Consider the following 20,602-nt stretch of genomic DNA (forward strand, 5'->3'; position numbering starts at 1 on the left):
TCAAATTAGTAGCATGTATTATTTGGTTCGAGGAAACTACTATCATTGAAAATATGAATGTCGTCAATGTAGTAGTATGTATTATTTAGTTCGAGGGAACTACCAACATTTAATAAAGGAATGCCGTCAATGTAGTAGTATGTATTATTTAGTTCGAGGGAACTACCAACATTTAATAAAGAAATGCCGTCAATGTAGTGGCATGTATTATTTAGTTGAAGAGAGCATACATATTGAATATTGCCAAACACAGTGAAAAATATTTGATTGCATTATTGGGTTGGGTGTGTGTGGCCATCGGATGCAGAATTTTAGATTAAGCCAGTTCACAATTAGGCCGCCATTTACCATGAAGCAATACAAGGTCGAATGTAGCATGGTACCTGGCTCTATTCTGTTCCTATGTACTGAATATCAGGTTGCTGTGTTTTGGTATTTTTCAAGGCAAATTGACCAGAAAAGTGAGTTTAATTTTAATTTTTCATATGTAAATACTTATGCGGAGCTACTGTAGTGGCTTTTTCTTTCCGATTATGAAAATGTGTGTTTCTGTCGACCATCGTTAAGATATTTAAATAGTAGCTAAAACGTTTCTTCATAACATTTATTTTTATAAATGTTGTTTGAAATTGAAGATTATGATTTGTATTTTATCTTTTACCCACAGAATAGCGTTTATACAGTAGTTTCTGTGTTACTTCCTGGGTAACATTTTCTTCCTGAAATGTGAGAATTGTTAATCTTTTTAGTCTCTTTTGACTGAGATTTTCCTAATGAATCTGGTATACTAAGTTAAGTTACTGTGCATACGAAACATATAAAATGTCTTCAAGGAAGAATATTGTAATATAATTCCGATTACGAGGATGTCAATAAAGTTTTCTGGATGCATGTTTTTTGTGACGTGGTTACTAAGCTGCTACGTATACTAAATTAAGTTATAGCTTGTCAGGTTATAGTCAACTGATAGTAGTGTTTCCGTATCTTGATATGCAAAATGGAAGTATATGTATATCATCAAATCATATTATGGAATATGTCTTTCTATTGTTTGAACAAATGATGCAGTCTGAATTTGAATTAGAATCATGTACATTTAATCCCAAGAAAACATCTTTTGATCAAAAATTTACTGAAATATTACAATAATTGTCAAGGGCAAATTTAAGATCGCGATGCACTGGAGAGACATGAATACAATTTTAAAACAAATAAAGCAGTGTTTCAGGAAAATTGTGACAAAAAGTACTTATCAGTATCGACTATATTACGTATATTTAAAAAACCTTTTTGTAGTGGAAATTTTATTAATCAGTCTGTATTTACAATTTCTGAGTGATACATCATAAGTAGTAATGAAATGTAGTTTGAAATAATACTCAAAATTTAGATTTGTGCCAAAAATCTTTCCACTTTTCAACACAGGTTTGAGTTATTAGGTTTAACCTATACATTTTCTCTACGATTTCTGAGTAAGCTCTTTTAATATGGATAAGGGTAGATTCATTTTCATTATCTCTGCTATTCAAGGAAACTAATCAATTTCTAGGAATAGCATCAATAAGACTGAAATATTTTAAAAATTGATTTGATGATATGTTATATTTGTCCGAGAAAGTTTTAAAGGTGAGGAAATTGTCCCTATCATCCAGTACATCGGGAAGAAATACATACCACTCTGGTACCAACCTCTATAGAACATAGTTCGCTTTATTGACATTTATATATGAATGGAAGACGTTAAGAGCTTTGCAATTTCTGAGTGGTAGAGTAATTGTAAATAATTGTTTTGACTAATAAACTCATGGCAAGCAGTGCAAAAGGAAATTTAATTTCACTACTTTAATAAGTCTAATAATATATTTCAACTGTTTTACGGGCACTAGCAAAAGTAATATGATATCACTAATTGGTCGATTAAATGGTTTGTAAGCACAATATGTAGATTTCACGGTTTTTGACAAATGTTGTGTGAGCGCCACCCAGAGCCCACAGGAGTTATTCGTTCGTTTTAGTTGGAAGTCGAAGAAACCACGTTGGGGACTGTATCGTGACAACGTGAAGTAGAACCACAATTGTTTTTGCGAGAGTGTTATTGTGATTTAGGGAATCGCGCTTTATGATCAACGAAAGAGTAATGACAGAACAAACAAGACGAGACAATGAAATGGAAATTCTCGCGGCTTTACATGAAGAGCTATAACTCAATTAGGAAGATCTCAAGAGCGTGTACTACCATTGATAACCAAACATTTTGAAATCGTTCTCATAAATTGTGTATAAACTTTTCATTTCAGTTTCTGTAACATTCGAAATATATTTTTTGACCAATAAAGACAATGACGTATTTGTTCCATGCGGTTCCAAGTCCGGGAAGGTCACTATATCATCAGCCTTGATCTTGCGCAGCACGTGGTTGGCGTCACGTGTAAAGGTCTCGTACTTCCCGATAATATCGTAATGTACATCACAAGGCTTGCAAAGCTCTTCATACGTTTGCCAGTGAACGTTAATGTTTTTCTGGTGGCTCAAGACAAACCTCACAAAACTTTGAAACGTTTGTATCTTCGAATTTTTTCCATCAATTTTATCGCGATATGCGGACAGCAACCGTTCAAATGGATGCCTTACAAATATTATTTTTGTATATGTTTGAAGGCACCGTACTCTACCTTCTAGATCAAAGCTTCCAAGTTGTTTGAATTTCTTTGTGTAAATACCCCATGTACTGTCCTTTATTTCAGCAGTGCTGTTGTAGCGCCCTCCCATTACCATCAGCACTCTTCGCCAATTTGATGTTGCAACTTTGGGAACAGGACAGTAAATCAGTTTATACTTGTCATCGACGTACATTTCATGGGACAACTGCAATTGTCTATAATTGTCTGTCTGTATTTTCCCACTTTCAGCAGCCATCATGTTTTGTTCACTAGCGTTTGAACAGTTCACATATTTATTAGAAACCTGTATACTAGTATTTTGCAGCTGGTGACATGTACAGCGCAGAAATGACAGGCGTCTACGCATGTCTTTTTCGACCATCCGGGTTCTAGATAAGTTCTGAAAAATAGTGGTTCTCATATAATGGAAAATATATAAGGAAATATGATTATCATTGCATGTATTATGTAACAGAGGGTGAATGAAATTTGAAGTTATGGAATAGTAGAAATTATTAATTGTGGACGATGCTTTTTCCAACTAGTGTATAGAGAATTAGAATGATCAAGTTCCAGTCAGCTAGTATACTGCTTGTAATTTTATCATCAACGGACGATTTAAAGTTACATTTGTATCACCCGGCAGGCGAGTATACCGTGAGTCAACAATACAGACGCCATCTTGCACTCAAAAAAGTGAGTTTGTGGACTAAACATAAAAAACAGATTCAGTTTCAATAATAATAAAAATTTGCATAGTTGGTGCATGCAAACATTAGCCACACAAGCTAGCTAAATCAAACACACATAGTGCATTCTTCAATTATATACTCGCATCTGCATACACACCAATACAGTTTAGTATGTGTATTAATGCTATAAAAACGATTCCGACAACATAATCCTCAAGCTACGTTGATAAAAAAAATACGATTTCAAACACTAGAGGGCGCTCGATTATTTTCTAAAAAATACCTCTGGTCTAATCATATTCAAAAGAAAGTGGTAAAACACTTATAGCGCACGTTTTCTAAAAAGAAATAATGGCCAAAATTAAAATGATTTAATGTAGTTTATTATGTCCTCTTCATAGGAATAACTTGTAAATTTACCTTACCTTGCCTGCAAGTGACGTTGTGTTATATATTGGCATTTTGTCCAAGGTCAAATTGCTTGCATTTGATCGTGAGTGAAAATCTAGAAGCCTTGCGTCTCTCAAATCGCCTGCAAATTATATTGAAAATCAGATTAATGCAGAATACAGACGTAGATTCCCATCATTACTGACCACATATGACCCCACTCACTAGATTTATCTTATTGACATGGCTTTATTAGTGCACAACATTTGGTAAAAATAATTAACTATTTAGTCTCAATCTTTGATTCAGATTAAATGTAAATTTGAATGTATTGTTTAAGTATTCAAAATCAAAGGAAGCACTAACAGCTAGCCACAATTTGATTTTATTTACGCCTTCTATCTCAATGTACCTACTGCTTTTGTGTCAGTGAATATTGGCTCGTTCATGTTAACATGAGACCGGTCACTGGTAGCATAGTGGTTGTCGCACCAGACTTATGATCGGTAGTTCAAATCCTACCTTAGGGTGAACATCAAAGGGTCGACCCCTACACTGGGTGAGTGTGCCACAGACTCAGTGGAAAGGCCAATTCCACTGGCCGAGATTCATTCACTAACGAATGCGACTTTGGTGGAACTTTGGTCAAGGTCTGCAGGTGCTTGTGTTCGACCGGGCCTGGTTGACGCCAGGATAGCGCAATAAAATTGCCATTTGATAGGGAGATGACCACACAGCCCTATCATGTAGTCCCAAACAGGAAATGACTTCTGTGGCAAAATGCATTATGTGTCAGCACTAGCACTTGCAATTTGCACTTACATAAAAGAAAAGTCAGGAGAGACAACAGTGACATTCAATGTCCGGAAAATGAAAATCGTCCTAGATAAATCCATAATCACAATCTGTGGTATGATTCCTAATACAGACGAATAGTTTTAAATGTACTGTAGCGAATGAAAGGAGAGTTTTTTAAATTGAAACTCTTCTTTTATATTGTAGTTATTTGCTGCAAATGTGTTTAACTAAGTGAAGTGTCAACGTCAACTATATTTCACGTAATTCTCTGTCTCAATTTGGTCACGTTTCTTATTTTCAAACGGTCCTAACAATATATTGTTAGTTGCACGTAGTTATGTATTATATAATACCAGTATACTATTTGTGTCAAACCATCGATTTGATTTGTCCAAACACAAAATTTACATATGCAATCAAGGATATATCTAAGCAATAATGACTACCCAAGCGCCATATTGGATGAGGAGTGGTGTATATGAATGATAATGTGTGAAGCAAGACGAACTTATACTGAGAAAGGCGTCGGTGGTACAGATCAGGTTGTAACGAACAGATATGGTGATAACTGTCTCTGTTGACTAGTTGAATGGCAATTGAAATAGTACTTGCCTCATTCATGTGACAATTGAATACATTATATGGATGAATCGAATCTTGCATCACCTAAGACTTTGCAGGTATAAGCGCTAGTACATTCACGTGTGTACACTCGTGTACACTCGTGTAAACTCGGTGTAGATGCTGACATTTTCATAATGGCATCAAATACGGATTCACCAATAGGAGAATACAAGTAAAAAAATACTTTTATCCGCTACTGAAGACAGAAACCGTCGAAAATTGCTTTCTGTCTGCCATTTTGTAAAGTATTGTTTGTTTGTTTGTTTTCAAGTTAAGGGAGGAGCGGGGCTGTTGTCTCCATTGTTTGCATACATTCAAGCCTGCCATTTGTGTCACTGTGATTTTTTAGTCTTTCGAATGATATTGTAGCATATTTCGTCCCAGTTTTATAATATTGAGTTTTGACTATTTCGTTAATTTAGTTGGACTTTTCGACCTCGTCTGCCAAATTTTACATGATATCAAAGCTGATATTCCGTTGTTGTCCTACACGGTTTATTGTTAAGAAGACCAGGCTAGTTGATAACACCAGTAATCGTTTTTTTATGAATCCGATCATCACTTTTTTTCTGCCAAATATGAAAGGACAAATTGACAATTGCTTTGGGGCACTATATCAATCTATTTTTTGTTTTGGTTTTAGATTTTGAAAATTCATAAGTTAATCATTATGGAAATGTTACGTACATGTTGGACGTGATTTTAATTTTAGTATGCAGACTGTCTGAGAACAGTGACCACACATTCCAAAAGGTCAGCGCTCACGCAACGAATTGTGTAACACATCTGCGGACTCGTCATTTCATCCTGCGCTGAAATACCAGTAGAGGCTGCGTAGTCAGGTTTCATCCTATACATACTTTATAATATTCAGCGTACATCATACATATTATTCTTACCGTTTCGCCGGCACCAATAATAATACCACATTACACAAGACAGCAGGCACATAACAGCCAGTCCTGTAACATGACAACTTTAAAAATGTTTGAAAATAGTTCAAAAGATTTGTTCGTTTATGCACCGTTGCAAGCTAAGTCGAAAATCTGGTTCATTCTGTGAAGCTGATAACCTTAGAAACACCTCAAAAACTACACAAGACAGATTTAAAAACGCTTACCAATTTTGATTCTTCTTTTATAAGCCATAAGTGTGGTTGTCTAACCAGTCAACAGTCTGAAAGTAAACAGTTTATCGTCTGATACATAACTTAGTCTTTTGTTGTCACTGCATAAAAAAAATCTTCTACTGACTAACAAAGGCTTATTCAATATTGATTCACTTTATGGGAATCACCTCTGCTCAAAGAGATAGTCTGGGTCGATGTTCTAAAGAATTGTTATGAATAGAGAGAATTAGAATATATTAAAATATTTAATGACTAGATGCGAATCACCACTGCTCCATGATAAATAGTCTGGATCGAAAGGTCAAATCACATTACAAATTTAAAAACTGTACACGTATAGCTTTAACTGATATCAGGGTATACTCAGTATGAGTACTCGGTGCTAAATTTTATAGTGAGAACCATCGTTTTCTCTTTTCTTTCAGGTGACTAAAGCTCTAATGGATCAGGACTAGGGGTGACCTTGAAAACCTTATTTCCAATTCAATCCGAGTGACTATGGTTTCAACTACGTCTAAGCCAATATAAGTTAGGATAATGGCGTGCAGAAAAACTGAAAGCTATCGGACCTGTGTTGTGTCAGTTCCCAGAAGCTCAATAATGTTGACATGAAAAACTGTATCTCAATCTAGAAGTAAAAATATTTGACATCTATGGTTATTATCAACGCAGTAATTTCGCAATATAAATAAAGCCAAGGATTTATGAGATATTTGAGAGTGTTAAATAAATAAATAAATAAATTTATTAATAAATTTTAATCGCACTTATGACTGAATGGCCACCACGTAAACATAACATTTTTAATACATGATCGAACCTAAAATTAATTGATTGAAGATAAATCTTTCATCATGCATAATTTTACTCGAATTTAGTTATTTTTTTAGTATGAATGTTGTTCAATGTTGTATACAGCTTCACAAATAGCCTATTAAATAATATTATAATAAAATATTCCAGTCAATTTTGCAAAAATAATAGGAAATTCTGTCATCTAATTGCAACAGATTTTTTTTTTCTTGAGTATGCCTTCCGCAATGGTCCTCAGACCCACATACAAAAAGTCAAAGAAAATATACGGAGTGAATGTTTGTCTAATTTGCATAAATTAAAACCAGCTATTTTTCACATTTCAGAATTATCATAATAGCTTTATTATGTTATAACATTCCTCTTAGGTGTCATTTTAACCATTTTTTGAGCATGGGAATTTGTTTCACTTTTTTTTGGAATGGTTGACTTATTTGCATAAATCTGTATGGCTGCCAAATTAACGTCTTATGTTGTATTTAGTTATTTAATTGAGTTGAATCATGCACAGGTACACTTTGATACACTTGTCATGCAGGTACATACGGTTGGTATTTGTTTTATTTAGTAATATTTATTTCAGGTTCAATGTCAACAACACACTACTACAATGTTAATGAAGATTCAATGGAAATCCTATTCACAGTGAACGACATAACTCTACTATCTACACTGTGCCTGGGCAACGTGTCCATCAAACCTGCGTCGTATTCATTGCAAACCTATTAATATAGTCCAAGCTTCAGGAGAAAGAAGTCAGATCCAGAGCCCAAGTACTCGTCATTCTCTGTTGTATTCAGCTGAAGAAAATTCCAGCACTAATTGTTTATTTTGTAATATAAACATCAACTTCGAAGAACGGGGGGGGGGCACGATATCTTCCCAGTAACCACCATGGTCTACAATGAAATATTGTTAGCAACATGTAGTGAAAAACATGACTTATGGTCCACCAGTGTACAGTCAAGAATTATGAGTGTCCATGGTTTACTTGCTGCTGATACTATATACCACTGAATATGTAAATTTACGTACAATAAAGCAAAGAATATATACCATAGACAAGAAACGGTAGACCACACGACGAGGTTAAGATGGCTAACTTTCATCAAGAAAATGACGATGAGCAAACTGCAAGTACACTATGGTAATAAAATAACTATAATTAAAATTAATGGTAAAGCGAATGTTGTCACATTCAAGGGCACAAAAGAGGCTGTGCTTCAGGATTAGCGCGACAGGGGAAAGATAAGCATTTATTTATTTAGTGGACAGAGGCAGACTCAATTACCCATAAACATTTGATGCAATACATGGGATTGAGAGGTTCCCTTTTAACACAGCAAATTAAACACATAAGTTCTCAATAAATAGATTAATTATATAGAGCTCTCAGAGAAATATAACAACAGAGTTCCTCACCCCTGACCTGAACCATAACCCCAAAACTCAATCTCCCCATATAATTCAATATGCCCATCCAAACAATTGTATAGTAGGGCCCTACTATATATGATTTAATATAACTTTGTCCAATGGCATTTAGTAGTTTTTTCAACTATTCACTGTCGTGATTCACTGCCCCAGCCATAGACGGTCGGTGACGCTGTTAGCATTGTCATACTTTCTGTGTTCCAGTACTCTTGCACGAGGTGATAATCCCTCAATGCTTTAACAGATATAGGCAAAAGTACGGACGCGCCTACATAGGCCAAGCCAACGCATGTACTTGAAATACAAATGAAAAATTAGTCATGTTTAACAGTATGCTATAGTTTATATAGCAAAGCCCTGCATTATAATATGTATACCAGATGTGTGTTAAAAAGATCCTAAGGGGAATGCTAGACAGTGGAGAATCAGGGAATTAAACAGTTCATATGTTGCCCATATTGCATTCGTTAAACATGAAGCTATTCATGTCTAAGCACTACCCAGGATAGAATAGATCATGGATGCACAAGGGTGCTGAATGGTTCTCAACTGGTGACGTAAAAATTGGTTACTGGCAAATGAGTATGGATGAGTGTGACATTGTCCCATCAGTTGAGTGCAACAGTCTTCATGTGGGTCTTTCAGGCAGCGCTAGCCCCTTTGTATTTATTTATTTACACCAGATAATCTAAATGAAAGTGTTCAAATTCAAATTTACATTATTCATATGTAAAGAGAAACAGCCCCTTTCAAATGGTGATGGGAAGTGTCTTGCTGACTTGGCAATTAGGACATGTCTAGTGTAACAAAATGATGTGGTTGTATGTAGTGTCTCATTCCTTGATAATCTTGAGAGGCTGAGACAATTGTTTGAAGGTTGTAGCTAATAAATGTCAATTTTTCAGGAAAGAGGTGAGGGCATAATGTTCCCAAAGATGGAGTACGGATAGATTTTGCCATGACTGTAGCCCTGCAGGTATGGCTAATGCCAGAAAAAGATGTGAAAACAATAATGGGTGAAGAATGTTACTAAAATAGCAATGCCCTTGTATGGAATTACTATTGGTTTATATGTCACGTGAGGTAATAAGAACAAACATGCAGTCCATAAGCCTGAGTTGGAGTGAACTGTGGAGTGCAAATATCCATTTGCGACCAACAGCTGAGCCCAAGAAAGAGGTTATGACATCTGAGAAGTGATTGCTGTATGCCGGAGTCAGTTGGTGGTTACAATGCCAGGTGCGGAGTTTTGTGTGTAGCATCACCTGCATTGCCTCAGCATTAGCTGAACCAAGTTCTTATGGTTGTCAAGTGCCTCAAAATATATGATACCTGACATGGGGATCAGTGGTTGAAAGAGTGTACAAGTTCTTTGAATGGGTGCAGACTTGATAACAGAGAACACATAGCTGAGCATGCTGATGTGGAGACTGCCCTTGAGGAATGGGAAAAGCTAGGTTTGAGAAATAGTGTGCTGCACAGATCCAGTAAAGCTGATGATGCACTGAAAGATGACAAGAGATGTGGCGAGAAAAGTGCGATCCTATAAAAGTGTGCCAGGTGCAGAGTCACTGCTGATGGGAGAGCTAAATTTCCATCGGTTAATATCAAGATTACAAGGTCACTTGAGATGTTGAGCATAGATTACCGCACTCTAGAAAAAGGCTGATCGGATATGCTAATGAGAACTCACGACTTCACGTGCCTTAGCTCTACCTACAATGAACAAAACAACAAAATTCGCAGCAGAAACACGAGTAAGTCAGACCATGAGTGAGAGGAATTTTGAAATTGGAGTGATACTAACATCTATTTGAAATGACATGTGTAGCCAAGTCTCATACAAGACAATGACTTCCACAAAAAAATGGCCAACATGAGTGTTTCAATGAGAATTTCCTCGGTATGTTAAGGTCTTTGATTGAAGAACAGAATCAGGACTGGTGACAGCATGTTGGACCTTTAGTGCATGCATAATAATAACTGTAGAAAAAGTGGTGTAACAGAATATCTCCCCTTCCTTCCTCATGTATGGCAGACATGCCAGGCTGATGAATGCAAGTTAGCATATGATCATGTTGAGAAACGAGCAGGCCAATATAGAAGAAAGATTAGATACCTTGAAACATGATTTCAATCCAGAATCTGTTATTGAGAGGGAAACATGGGATAGCAGAGGGGTGGTGGAAGGAGCCTGAATTGGTTGTGAGGCCAAACTGTCCAGATTTCCACGTCATAGGACTTTGCACAGCAACATATTACTTCATACCACACCCTACTGTACAATATTAAGATAGACATATGAGGCAAGTTATAAGGAAGTCATTATTCAACTGAATAATGGTCCGAAGCGGAACATGACAGCAAGCTAGTAATTCCATTCAGTAGTAGCATTTGCCGCCCCCGGGGTAAAAACTTAACAAACTTAATGGTCCAATTAAGGTTCATTTAGTAAAGTGTTCTATATGACTTAAATATGATTGAACAGCCCATAACGGGCATTGAAAGCATCATTTTATCTGTTTGTGAATCAACAGCATATATTCTTACACAAAAGATGGAAAATATCGCAATCTACATTTCACAACATTTGCGTGTGAAAATTAAAAAACTACAGTTAAAGAATAATTTATTGACAATTTATTAGGCGTTTCATGGATCTGCACATTGTTTCAGCAACTATTAATGAATTAATTATTCCTTGTAAAATATTCTAATTTAACTTTGTATTTTATATGTATATTTCAATAAACCTGTCGAAACGTTTAGCAAAACTTGGCACTTATCGTTGTAGTTGTGTTGCAGACATTGCATACTATTAGATATGCCAATGAATCACCAATATGTACAATACAATAGAAAGACATAGCACATTATCCAAATATTGAATTGTATACTAGCACTCCCGCTACGAGATATTGGTGGCTCTTTCATCTCCACTTTCTGAGCAACAAATTTGCTGTGTAAACCAAACGGCAAAAGTTCAGGCGAAATCGCCCTGCCGATCTCGGAGAAATCCTTCGCATCCAGCACTATGACCATTCCTGTAAAACGAACGTAACTCATTAGGTTTACCTCGTAAAACATAATATAGCTCGAATTAACTAAGGTAAATAATGTTTGTCTATGTATTCAGGCTTCGTGAATGTTCGTATTGACAGTTATTGCTCATTAACTACATAAATATGTTGCATTAACATGGCTATCATATACATCGGTTTAGAATACAAAGCTAGCGTTACCTGTCTCAGTATGTGTGTCCAGTACATCGACAAGTACAACACCATCGTCTTCGTCAACGGCGTCAAGAGTAGGGACAAATATTGGCTCACTTGTTATCAAACCATCGTATGGACCCCAATACAGTGCTGATTTTGTTTCAACGTTCAACTGTGTGCAATAAATAAAAAATATTCATAACTAATCTCCATGATATGTGTATAAATATAATATAATTGGGTTCGTGTTTAAGTCAATATAAAGTCAACGTCAGCACACCTGTGCATAACTTAAGATTGAACTAATACCAAATTATTATGAACATTTAAAACTCCGGTCCCATAAACCTATGTAAATGATTTATTCTTTATTCAGTAAAACGACGCCAATTTGATGTTATGTCCCACATTCACGGTTATTGGGTACAGGGTATTTATTTAATTTATATAATATATACATGTTCGTGGGCACTTGTATATGTAGACAGTTATGGTTTAACGCTGTTTACATTTTGGAATTCTAACCCAGGTGGAACATACTAAAAATATTCTTAATTTGCATAACTAACAAGGCTATAAATAATTATTACAAAATATAATTAGTGTAAAAGACGACGTCGGATACTACTAGTATTATATTTACTTTACCACTAATTTACATATTGAAAAGCAATAATCGATCCGTTGATGTGATAGATGTGACCATTTTATAAGTGTCCATAAAAGCTGTACTGGGTGAACGATTATACACATAACTCATTCTCCCAACTTGTATTTTGTAGTTATTAAGGAAAGTTGGAAGTTGATTAGCTTATAAGATTTTACTTATAAGATCCACGTTCTCTTGTAGTTTTGCTCATTGAATTGTGGATTGTACGTTTAATTCACTTAATCCTTGAAAATTACAATTGATAGTTGCACCAGAATTTCATAACGAAACCGACTCTCAAATTTGAAGATGATCAAATAAAACATTTTGGGTTATTGTAACCAAAGGAATAAAACTATTTTAATTGAAATTTAAAGAATATTTTGGAAAAATAAACATACAACATGTTCCATATTTGAATTTGGTTGAGTTCGTGGGCTAGTTAATATAATATCCAAGTTGAAAGGAAGGAAAAATAAATGTTTGTGTTATTGTAACCATACGACATAAAACTTGAGACGGAGTCAACGACGACAACAACAACGAAGACAAACATTATTCCCTAAACGTAAATTTGACATAATTTCTGGGAGCTAGTCGAATTTGAAACGCCTTCACCAACTGAATTACCAAAACGTAGATAATACATTTCATAAACTCATGTATGCTCTGGTCTTTTAAAATGTGTAGCATGTTTTGTATGTAATAAAGCTGCATTTAAAAAAAACCTGCGTTTATACATTAACACCTTCAATTCATTATTGAGGTGGTACATTTTGTTGCAGTCGGAGATAGATTCTGAAGACATTTGTGACTTAACTGGGGAATCACAATTTCTTTAGTTTGTGACGAAAGTGAGGCTGTACACCAAGATAAACAAGCGAATGTGAATAGCAAACAATAGGTTGTTAGCATCCATGTAATAATCGATGTTTACTGACAAAAGATAACAGTGCGAGAAGAACAACAGCAGAAAAACAGTTCTTGTTCATTACTACCACTGGCGGGATTTAAACACATATGTATCATGCCAAAGAGACAACGGGCTCATTGTATTCCCATTGACCTTGTATCGTTGCGATCACTAAACTGCATTGTACCATCCTTGTATAGCATACAAATAATTTATCAACTTACCTTGATAACCGTATTTGGTACTGGGTCTAAGCCTGCCATGTACGCATACGTGTAGGGTTTAGTGTTATAATTATAATAGTTGATGGTTGAAAAATCAACAACTTGATAGCCCGATGGATAAAGATCAATTCTGTCAATAAGCGTCCAATCATTCATATCAACTACAAACCGCTCTACCACTGTTCTCTTTGTGCCCTAGATACAAACAATGATTGTAATATTGCAAAACTTAGTCAGAAAGTTTGTCAAATTGTAATAACAGCTATAGGCAGATCGCCAACATTTAATGTATAGTTGTGCTCAAAAATATTTGTTTGCATGCAACATTGCAAATTGATGTTTATGAAATAACTTACTGGTCCTGCTACAATTTCTTCCAAATCGAAATATCTGTATACATCCCACGAGTATGTCAACATATCTAAGTACATTTTGCCATCCAGTTCATAAGAATTGAGCTGCAACACACAAATTAATCATCAATTATTTTGTTTATCCACATGTATATATCTCAATAGTGATAGCTTATTATCATGATTCTTTACTTTTTCATCAATCGATATTTTCCCATTATACAATCGTCAGATAATGGACAAAACACAGAATTATTCGAAGAGTTAACTCTGCTTTTGTATGTTATATCAAAAAACAATATTCGTATTCGTATAATACATGGCGGACTATAGCATGTTCAATCAAAATCTAAAAATCTTTGCAATTTTTTTTCCGAATTATTTGTGTAAACAAAATTTAAATAAATTTCAAATTGCAGAGGCGGCGGGACAAAATTTGGTATGGTGGGGCGACATCTGCTCACTATCCCTGCATTTTTAGAGGCAAATTTTGCTGACACAAAAAGTTTCAGCTTGGTTTGGGGGAGACGCCGGTGCCACCGCCACTGAATTTTGATGTTTCCAGTATATACATTTTATAATAATGAATTTATATGGATAATGCTCAGAATAAATTATCGTGCTACTGGCACATAAATTTTCACACATCATGTTGAGATTTGAGAATGTGAACTGCACTGATAACATTCAGTTTTAGGCCATGGTATAGAAGAAAACTACGTCAGAATACAAGCCAATCATCTGTATAGCTTAATTGAGTTATTGTGTTAAACTGATCATTCGGCATATAAAAATATATATAATATATCGCCTGATAAATTAACTATAATGTTAACTGATGTATCTAAAATAATGTTCAGCCATATATCAGTTGTCCAGTCTTTTATACCTGATGTGTTATAAACAACCCATCTGGTGTGGAGAATTCGCCTACTACTTCATTGGTTTTACGGCTTATGAAAACAAATCTCGTCGGAATATCTGATCGAAATTCATAACCGGTCAGGAAGGTGGGCAGTACTGGGTCATCTGGGTCCGACACTGAAATAGGAAATTTGCAGTCAATAGTTTATGTTATGAACGCTCTACCAAGTACAATTGATAACATGTTCAATGGAAATAAACATTTATTTTAAAACAAAATTCAACACAATATATATATGTTGTTGAGCCTGTTTTCTTATCTCCCTCGGAAGTCACGAGCAAGAACTGATCAACCAGTGGTTTTAATGAATGCGCAGTCAAATTGTTGGGAGTCCAATATAAGACTAACGTGAAACCTTATACACCTAGATTTGGGTGAGGTACCACAACGTAGTCACATAGCGACACTTGATGTGATGGCACTCTACACCATAATACCTAGTATTACAGAAGCCAGTAGTGCTTGCCAGAAAGCCGTTGAACTTAGACATGTTCAACTTCCACCCACTTCTAACAATATAAATTGGCTAACAATTATACCTAATAACAATAGTTTTCAGTTTAACAACAATAACTAATGCGTCTGGCAATACATGGACGTAACTCCACACATTACTATTATCATGTGCACCATCATCCAACCACTTCGTATAATTTATGTTTCATAGATGACATATTCACCATATTTGCATACTATTTTATAAATATTATGATTTCAACTACCGATCGCACGAGACCATTACATATACTATATTACACTCAGATGTCAAAGTTCATATTTATCCGACATTAAGTTGATCTGAGATGGAATTGTTGTCAACGTTCAGTACGTAAAGATGAGAACGTGTTACTTGTTTAATATTGAAGTTTTTGATGTTAAATATGTCAATATTCACTCAAAACTAGCATTTAATAGAGTACCATAACTACAAAATAAATGATCACATAACATGCAACATTACAAACGCAATATATTTAATCGCATGCAAACAATGTCAAAAACAATACGTAGGGGAGACAAAGACACAACTGAGAACCAGATTTACCAACCATTTTGCAAAAGTATTTCAATAGCATCAACCATCCTAAAAACGACATGTCATTTATAAGCATAATCAAAATAAATAAATAAGACAACAAGCTACGCAAAAAATAGAATCTATTTCGATAGAAAAATGGCTGCAAGAAAACTACCCATACACTAAGGAATCAATACTGGACAGTGGGCGAGCATCATACGCTAAGAGCCACCTATCAGCTACTATCGGACACTCCTACACCTGCGGCATGATATTTTACACCATTTGTAGTCACCGAAGAAGCCAACTTTTAGGGGAGAAAGGTTGACTCCATTCAATCAAGTGAGCAGTAAACATACAGAGTGTTGAGATGCAATTCCAGCGTATACACTGTAATATACATTGTGCTGTATGCGTAAAATTCCGTTCAGAAAATGTGCGAATTCTTAGCCGCTTTTTTGAATTATTCCTACGTGGCAATAATGTTTTTCAAAGGGAATCCCGCACTATGATCTCCCGAACCAGTTGAATTTTACAATGTCTATAAATTGTGTTCCAACAATTACATAGCTTTAAAGACATGTAATAATGAATATTAATGTTGAATATGGAAACCACGGTAACAAATGTACATCGATTGAAAAAAAACCATGAATGATAAGCAAGTACACATATGTTAAAGATTTAAGTCCATGATAAATAACAGAATTGTTTTGTGAAAAAAAAGTGAGGAATAATTGTTTATTCAGTCCTTTACTTGTTTATTCTGTAAAAAAATGTCTGATTTTTTGGTTATATCATTTCGTTATACAAATACAAATATAGTAAACAATATAGTCAACTCACGTAGGTTTTTGCATACATCCATGAAAAAATTCGATGTTGGAATAATAAAATAATTTTCAGTTATAGCAAAAGAATGGAGGTAACCACCGGGTAGATCAAAGTCGGGGTAACCATCATCCACGCACTGGCTCAGATTGAAGGGACCGCCTGCTAAGTAAGACGCTATTGGTATCCGTTCGTCATTCTGGATTTTATACACCATTCGCCTTTGAATATATTAATGAATAACATTTATTTACGACACAACAGAAAAGCTTAATAAATAAATTATTTAATTAATTAATTGTGTTGTACAAACACAATTATATTGACGCATCAGTTGTTTGTGGTTTATTTTTGGAAATCGTTTTCGGACACGTTATTTTTTACATTTGAATTTGTGGGCAATTCACTCATCTCGGACACATCCACACAAAACATGGTCTCATGCCTATTGAGCATTTGTTTGCAGAGCCAGTGCGCCCTCTGTGACACAACAAAAATATGCACTTATATACAATATATCTTACTTTATATTATACATACCACGCATTGATGTTTTCACTATCACGCATATCAAACATGAGTGCAGAACTATACAGTGTTACACCGTCAGCATCAGTGTGTTCGTGTGCCGGATTATTCAAGTTCACCATATATGGAGGCAGCCCGAAGTTAACATCTTTGAACGGATATGTTCCCTTGGTGTCAAGAGTCTCAAGATCGATCCATAGTCCTATGAATGACATGTTAACTTGTATATATTCAAGCACAGACAACAAAGAAATTACATACAATAGATTTGCGAGAAATTTAGCCTTGCGCTGTGGTCAAATATACGTCAAAACAAACAAAATGAATTGTGCGTTTAATGTGCCTCGTTCGTCGTGCTGTTGTAGCTTAAAAGCGCTGTATATGTCTTATTGAAACCATGTCCAACATAACTCCATAGCTTTATCTCAACATAGCCTTAACCAACGTAGCTTTAACTCCAATATTACAACCCAATATTTGTCGTGTTTTACCACCGTAGTCGCACAGTCCTAATGCATAGACATAAATATTTTGAAAACTATACAGGTAACTAACCGAAACTAGCTTCTGTCACGGTTTCGACATTATCTCCAATCTTCCAGAAAGCAATATTTGGATTAAGGGCAGAATAATCGTTGAAAACGGACCATTTCTCGAACTGTTCCTGGTGCTACATGAGAACGTGAACTCAGATTAATAGTAAAGACTGATTGAAACATTGTGTTTCTTTATAAGTCAGCGTGAGGTTAGGTTCAGTAATGTGAAAATGGTGTAGATATGTGGGACATTTCTTTCAAATCGACTATATCAAATCTGTAAAAAGCAGTTAACAATGTCATTGAATGAAGACTACAAATGAAAAGAATATCGATGATGTCAACTGCGTCACTTGGACTAATTTACATCATTACTTTACTGGTATAACGAAGGCTGTGCGATTTATTTTAATGAATTTTCAATTCCTATCACAATTCAAGTGACCGAGTACTCCTGTTCACTCAGATACGATTTGACTATGCATTAACTAACTATGCATTTAACTATACATACAATAGGAGAATACGTCGTTGCCCAGGCGACCTTAGATACGTCCATATCCCACTCGTAATAATCCCACGTTTTATAGCTTTGAGTCAAATAAAATCTGGAAAAAATTAACATACACCAATGTAATGCGGTTGCACAGAAAATGCCTGCAAATTTGTCTACAAATAGCATAAATCTAGCTTTATGTTGACACATAGTATTCACAGCTTGTGATAATGGATCAGTTTTGATGTTTTTTTATATTTTTACTGTGTTATTACAATTTATTTTTTATTGTTACGTAATAGTTTTGTATTTATCCAGAATCAGATTTATTCTTCAAGTTAGATAAAGTTGTGTTAAAGGAAGGTTACACCGCGTATGTTTGACATTTGTGTTGATAAACATTGATTTAGCCAGAATCCACGGCGCTTTTCTAAAAAAATACCAGTACTATTTTTGACCTGGGTGCAACGTGCACTAAATACCACCGGTGACTCTTTCTTTACCTTCCAACCACCAAGGGAATTGTACAGTTAAAGCTTAGAAACGTATTTGTTTATACTCGTTGATCTGCGCAATAGTCAAAATCGCCATCGTGTTTCATGTGCGACTCATATCTCGTGTATGCGTGGCGCGACGACTACCATTCAAGCTATCAATTTATACTTTGATTTGATTTCAAACATACACCCTGAAAGACGTGAGGCTGAATATAAATAGATATTATTGATATTGAGCATAAAAGAGAACAACACAATATCGTAAAAATTGTACAGGCAAGGTGTTGTAGAAGCTGCCATCTATTCATGAATTGCGTGTGAATTCCAAAATGAACTTTGCAATTTGTATATATCAAAAAGTAACTAAATGATTGAGCAATACACTCACACAACTCTAAGAAGAATTTTAAATCGTGACATATCGATTATCATTCTGTCACATCAATCGAAGTCATATTTATTTTTTGACATGTTCATCTAACTGTACTATCAACAACAACGAAAATATGGGGGCAAAATATCAGGAATAAATAAAACGTTGCTGTTAAGTTTCAATCTTGCGATCTCAGAACAAAACACGCGTCATTATAGGATGCCTGGTCTAACACGAGACAATGCAAGTTAACTCGCTAGTTGAGACCTAATCGCGATTTAATCATTTTATTACTGCAGAGAATGTGGGTGAATCGATTGATATATAACATACTTAGTTCCGTATTCCACCATACCATCACGCATTTTAAACGATGCCACTCTTCCTAATCCATCAAACGCGTGGGTAATTTTGGATCCAAGTTCAGGGTTACTCCAGTTACCATATGTACCACCAGACTGCTTTAAAAAGTACCCTGTAAAATTTGGTAAATGTACGTTACTACAAAATTACGTTTTAATCACGACTTTATTAACTAATTGTATTCATGAGTTTATATGCGTAACATTAAAGGGCGGCAGTCGTCGCGCCGCGTCCTGTTCGATATGGGACTCATAGCGACGTATACAACGCGTGTAAAATACATTGTTTATTTACATAAAATCCGAACACGCGCTGCGCGACGACCACCGCCCTTTAAATACTTGTCATACCTTCAATCCAGTCTGGTATCTCCCCATGTATTTCAGTCGGCATATACGGTCTTTCCCTCGAGATTGTCCCGAAGTAAGTATCGTATATGTTGTCTGGTACATCCCAGCAATTTGCCATAGATGCAAACAGACATGACACAATCATTTTGAATAGCATACGAGATAACATCCTGAAAGCAATATGACATATGTTAACAGGAGTAAGTAAGGTAAACGTGTTTAATGCTTCTGTTAACACATAACATATTAAGTGCAACGCTTAAAATCTCAGACGAGGTCGGTAATGTTATCAGTTCTTTTTAATGTGTACACTGGCTTCAAAATACGTTGCGCCAACGAATTTCATGACGTGTGTTTTACATTAAACAAGTCAGCACAGGTTTAATTATGTTATTATACAATGCACGGCTTCGAAACAGTGTTTGAACTCAGATGCCAAGGATTGCGTGAAATTCACTTGGGAGCGCCACCTACAATAAAATGCGTAAATGTTATCTCCTTAAAAGATTGCCCAAGCCTTATCTTATCTCAATATTAGCTTAAGTGATACCGTCCTTTGACTGTCATCTTTGTAACGGTCAACGATAACATGTTAAGTTTATAAATATTTCAATGTTAAAAATTATATTTGATTCGTATATACCACATATCAACGTAAATGAAATGTGTGAACGTTGGAAAGCGCGAGTGGCAGTAGAAAAACCGCATAATTATGTTGCATCAATGTTAACTGGGTTGAATTAACAACACTCCCATGACCAGTGTCACAGCTCTGAAAACTCTTTTAA

General features: G+C 35.3%; 2 protein-coding genes across 2 annotated transcripts; both read right to left on the reverse strand.

Annotated features, from left to right (window-relative positions):
- Nucleotides 1-2,232: 2,232 nt before the first annotated feature.
- Nucleotides 2,233-2,916, reverse strand: LOC146734553 (carbohydrate sulfotransferase 9-like). Its single transcript, XM_085507518.1, has one exon. The coding sequence runs from the start codon at nt 2,914-2,916 to the stop codon at nt 2,233-2,235; it is 684 nt and encodes a 227-aa protein (XP_085363644.1).
- A 7,302-nt stretch (nt 2,917-10,218) lies between these two features.
- LOC146734554 (beta,beta-carotene 15,15'-dioxygenase-like) lies at nt 10,219-19,959 on the reverse strand. The gene is made up of 12 exons (XM_085507519.1): nt 19,815-19,959; nt 19,435-19,576; nt 18,250-18,343; nt 17,755-17,869; nt 17,212-17,401; nt 16,687-16,892; nt 14,787-14,938; nt 13,901-14,002; nt 13,545-13,739; nt 11,783-11,930; nt 11,438-11,584; nt 10,219-10,256 (listed from the first exon to the last, which is right to left on the reverse strand). The coding sequence occupies exons 1-12, from the start codon at nt 19,957-19,959 to the stop codon at nt 10,219-10,221; spliced, it is 1,674 nt and encodes a 557-aa protein (XP_085363645.1).
- Nucleotides 19,960-20,602: the final 643 nt, after the last annotated feature.

This window comes from Saccoglossus kowalevskii, chromosome 14, assembly GCF_978046115.1.
Source record: "Saccoglossus kowalevskii chromosome 14, keSacKowa6.1, whole genome shotgun sequence".
Classification (NCBI taxonomy): domain Eukaryota; kingdom Metazoa; phylum Hemichordata; class Enteropneusta; family Harrimaniidae; genus Saccoglossus; species Saccoglossus kowalevskii.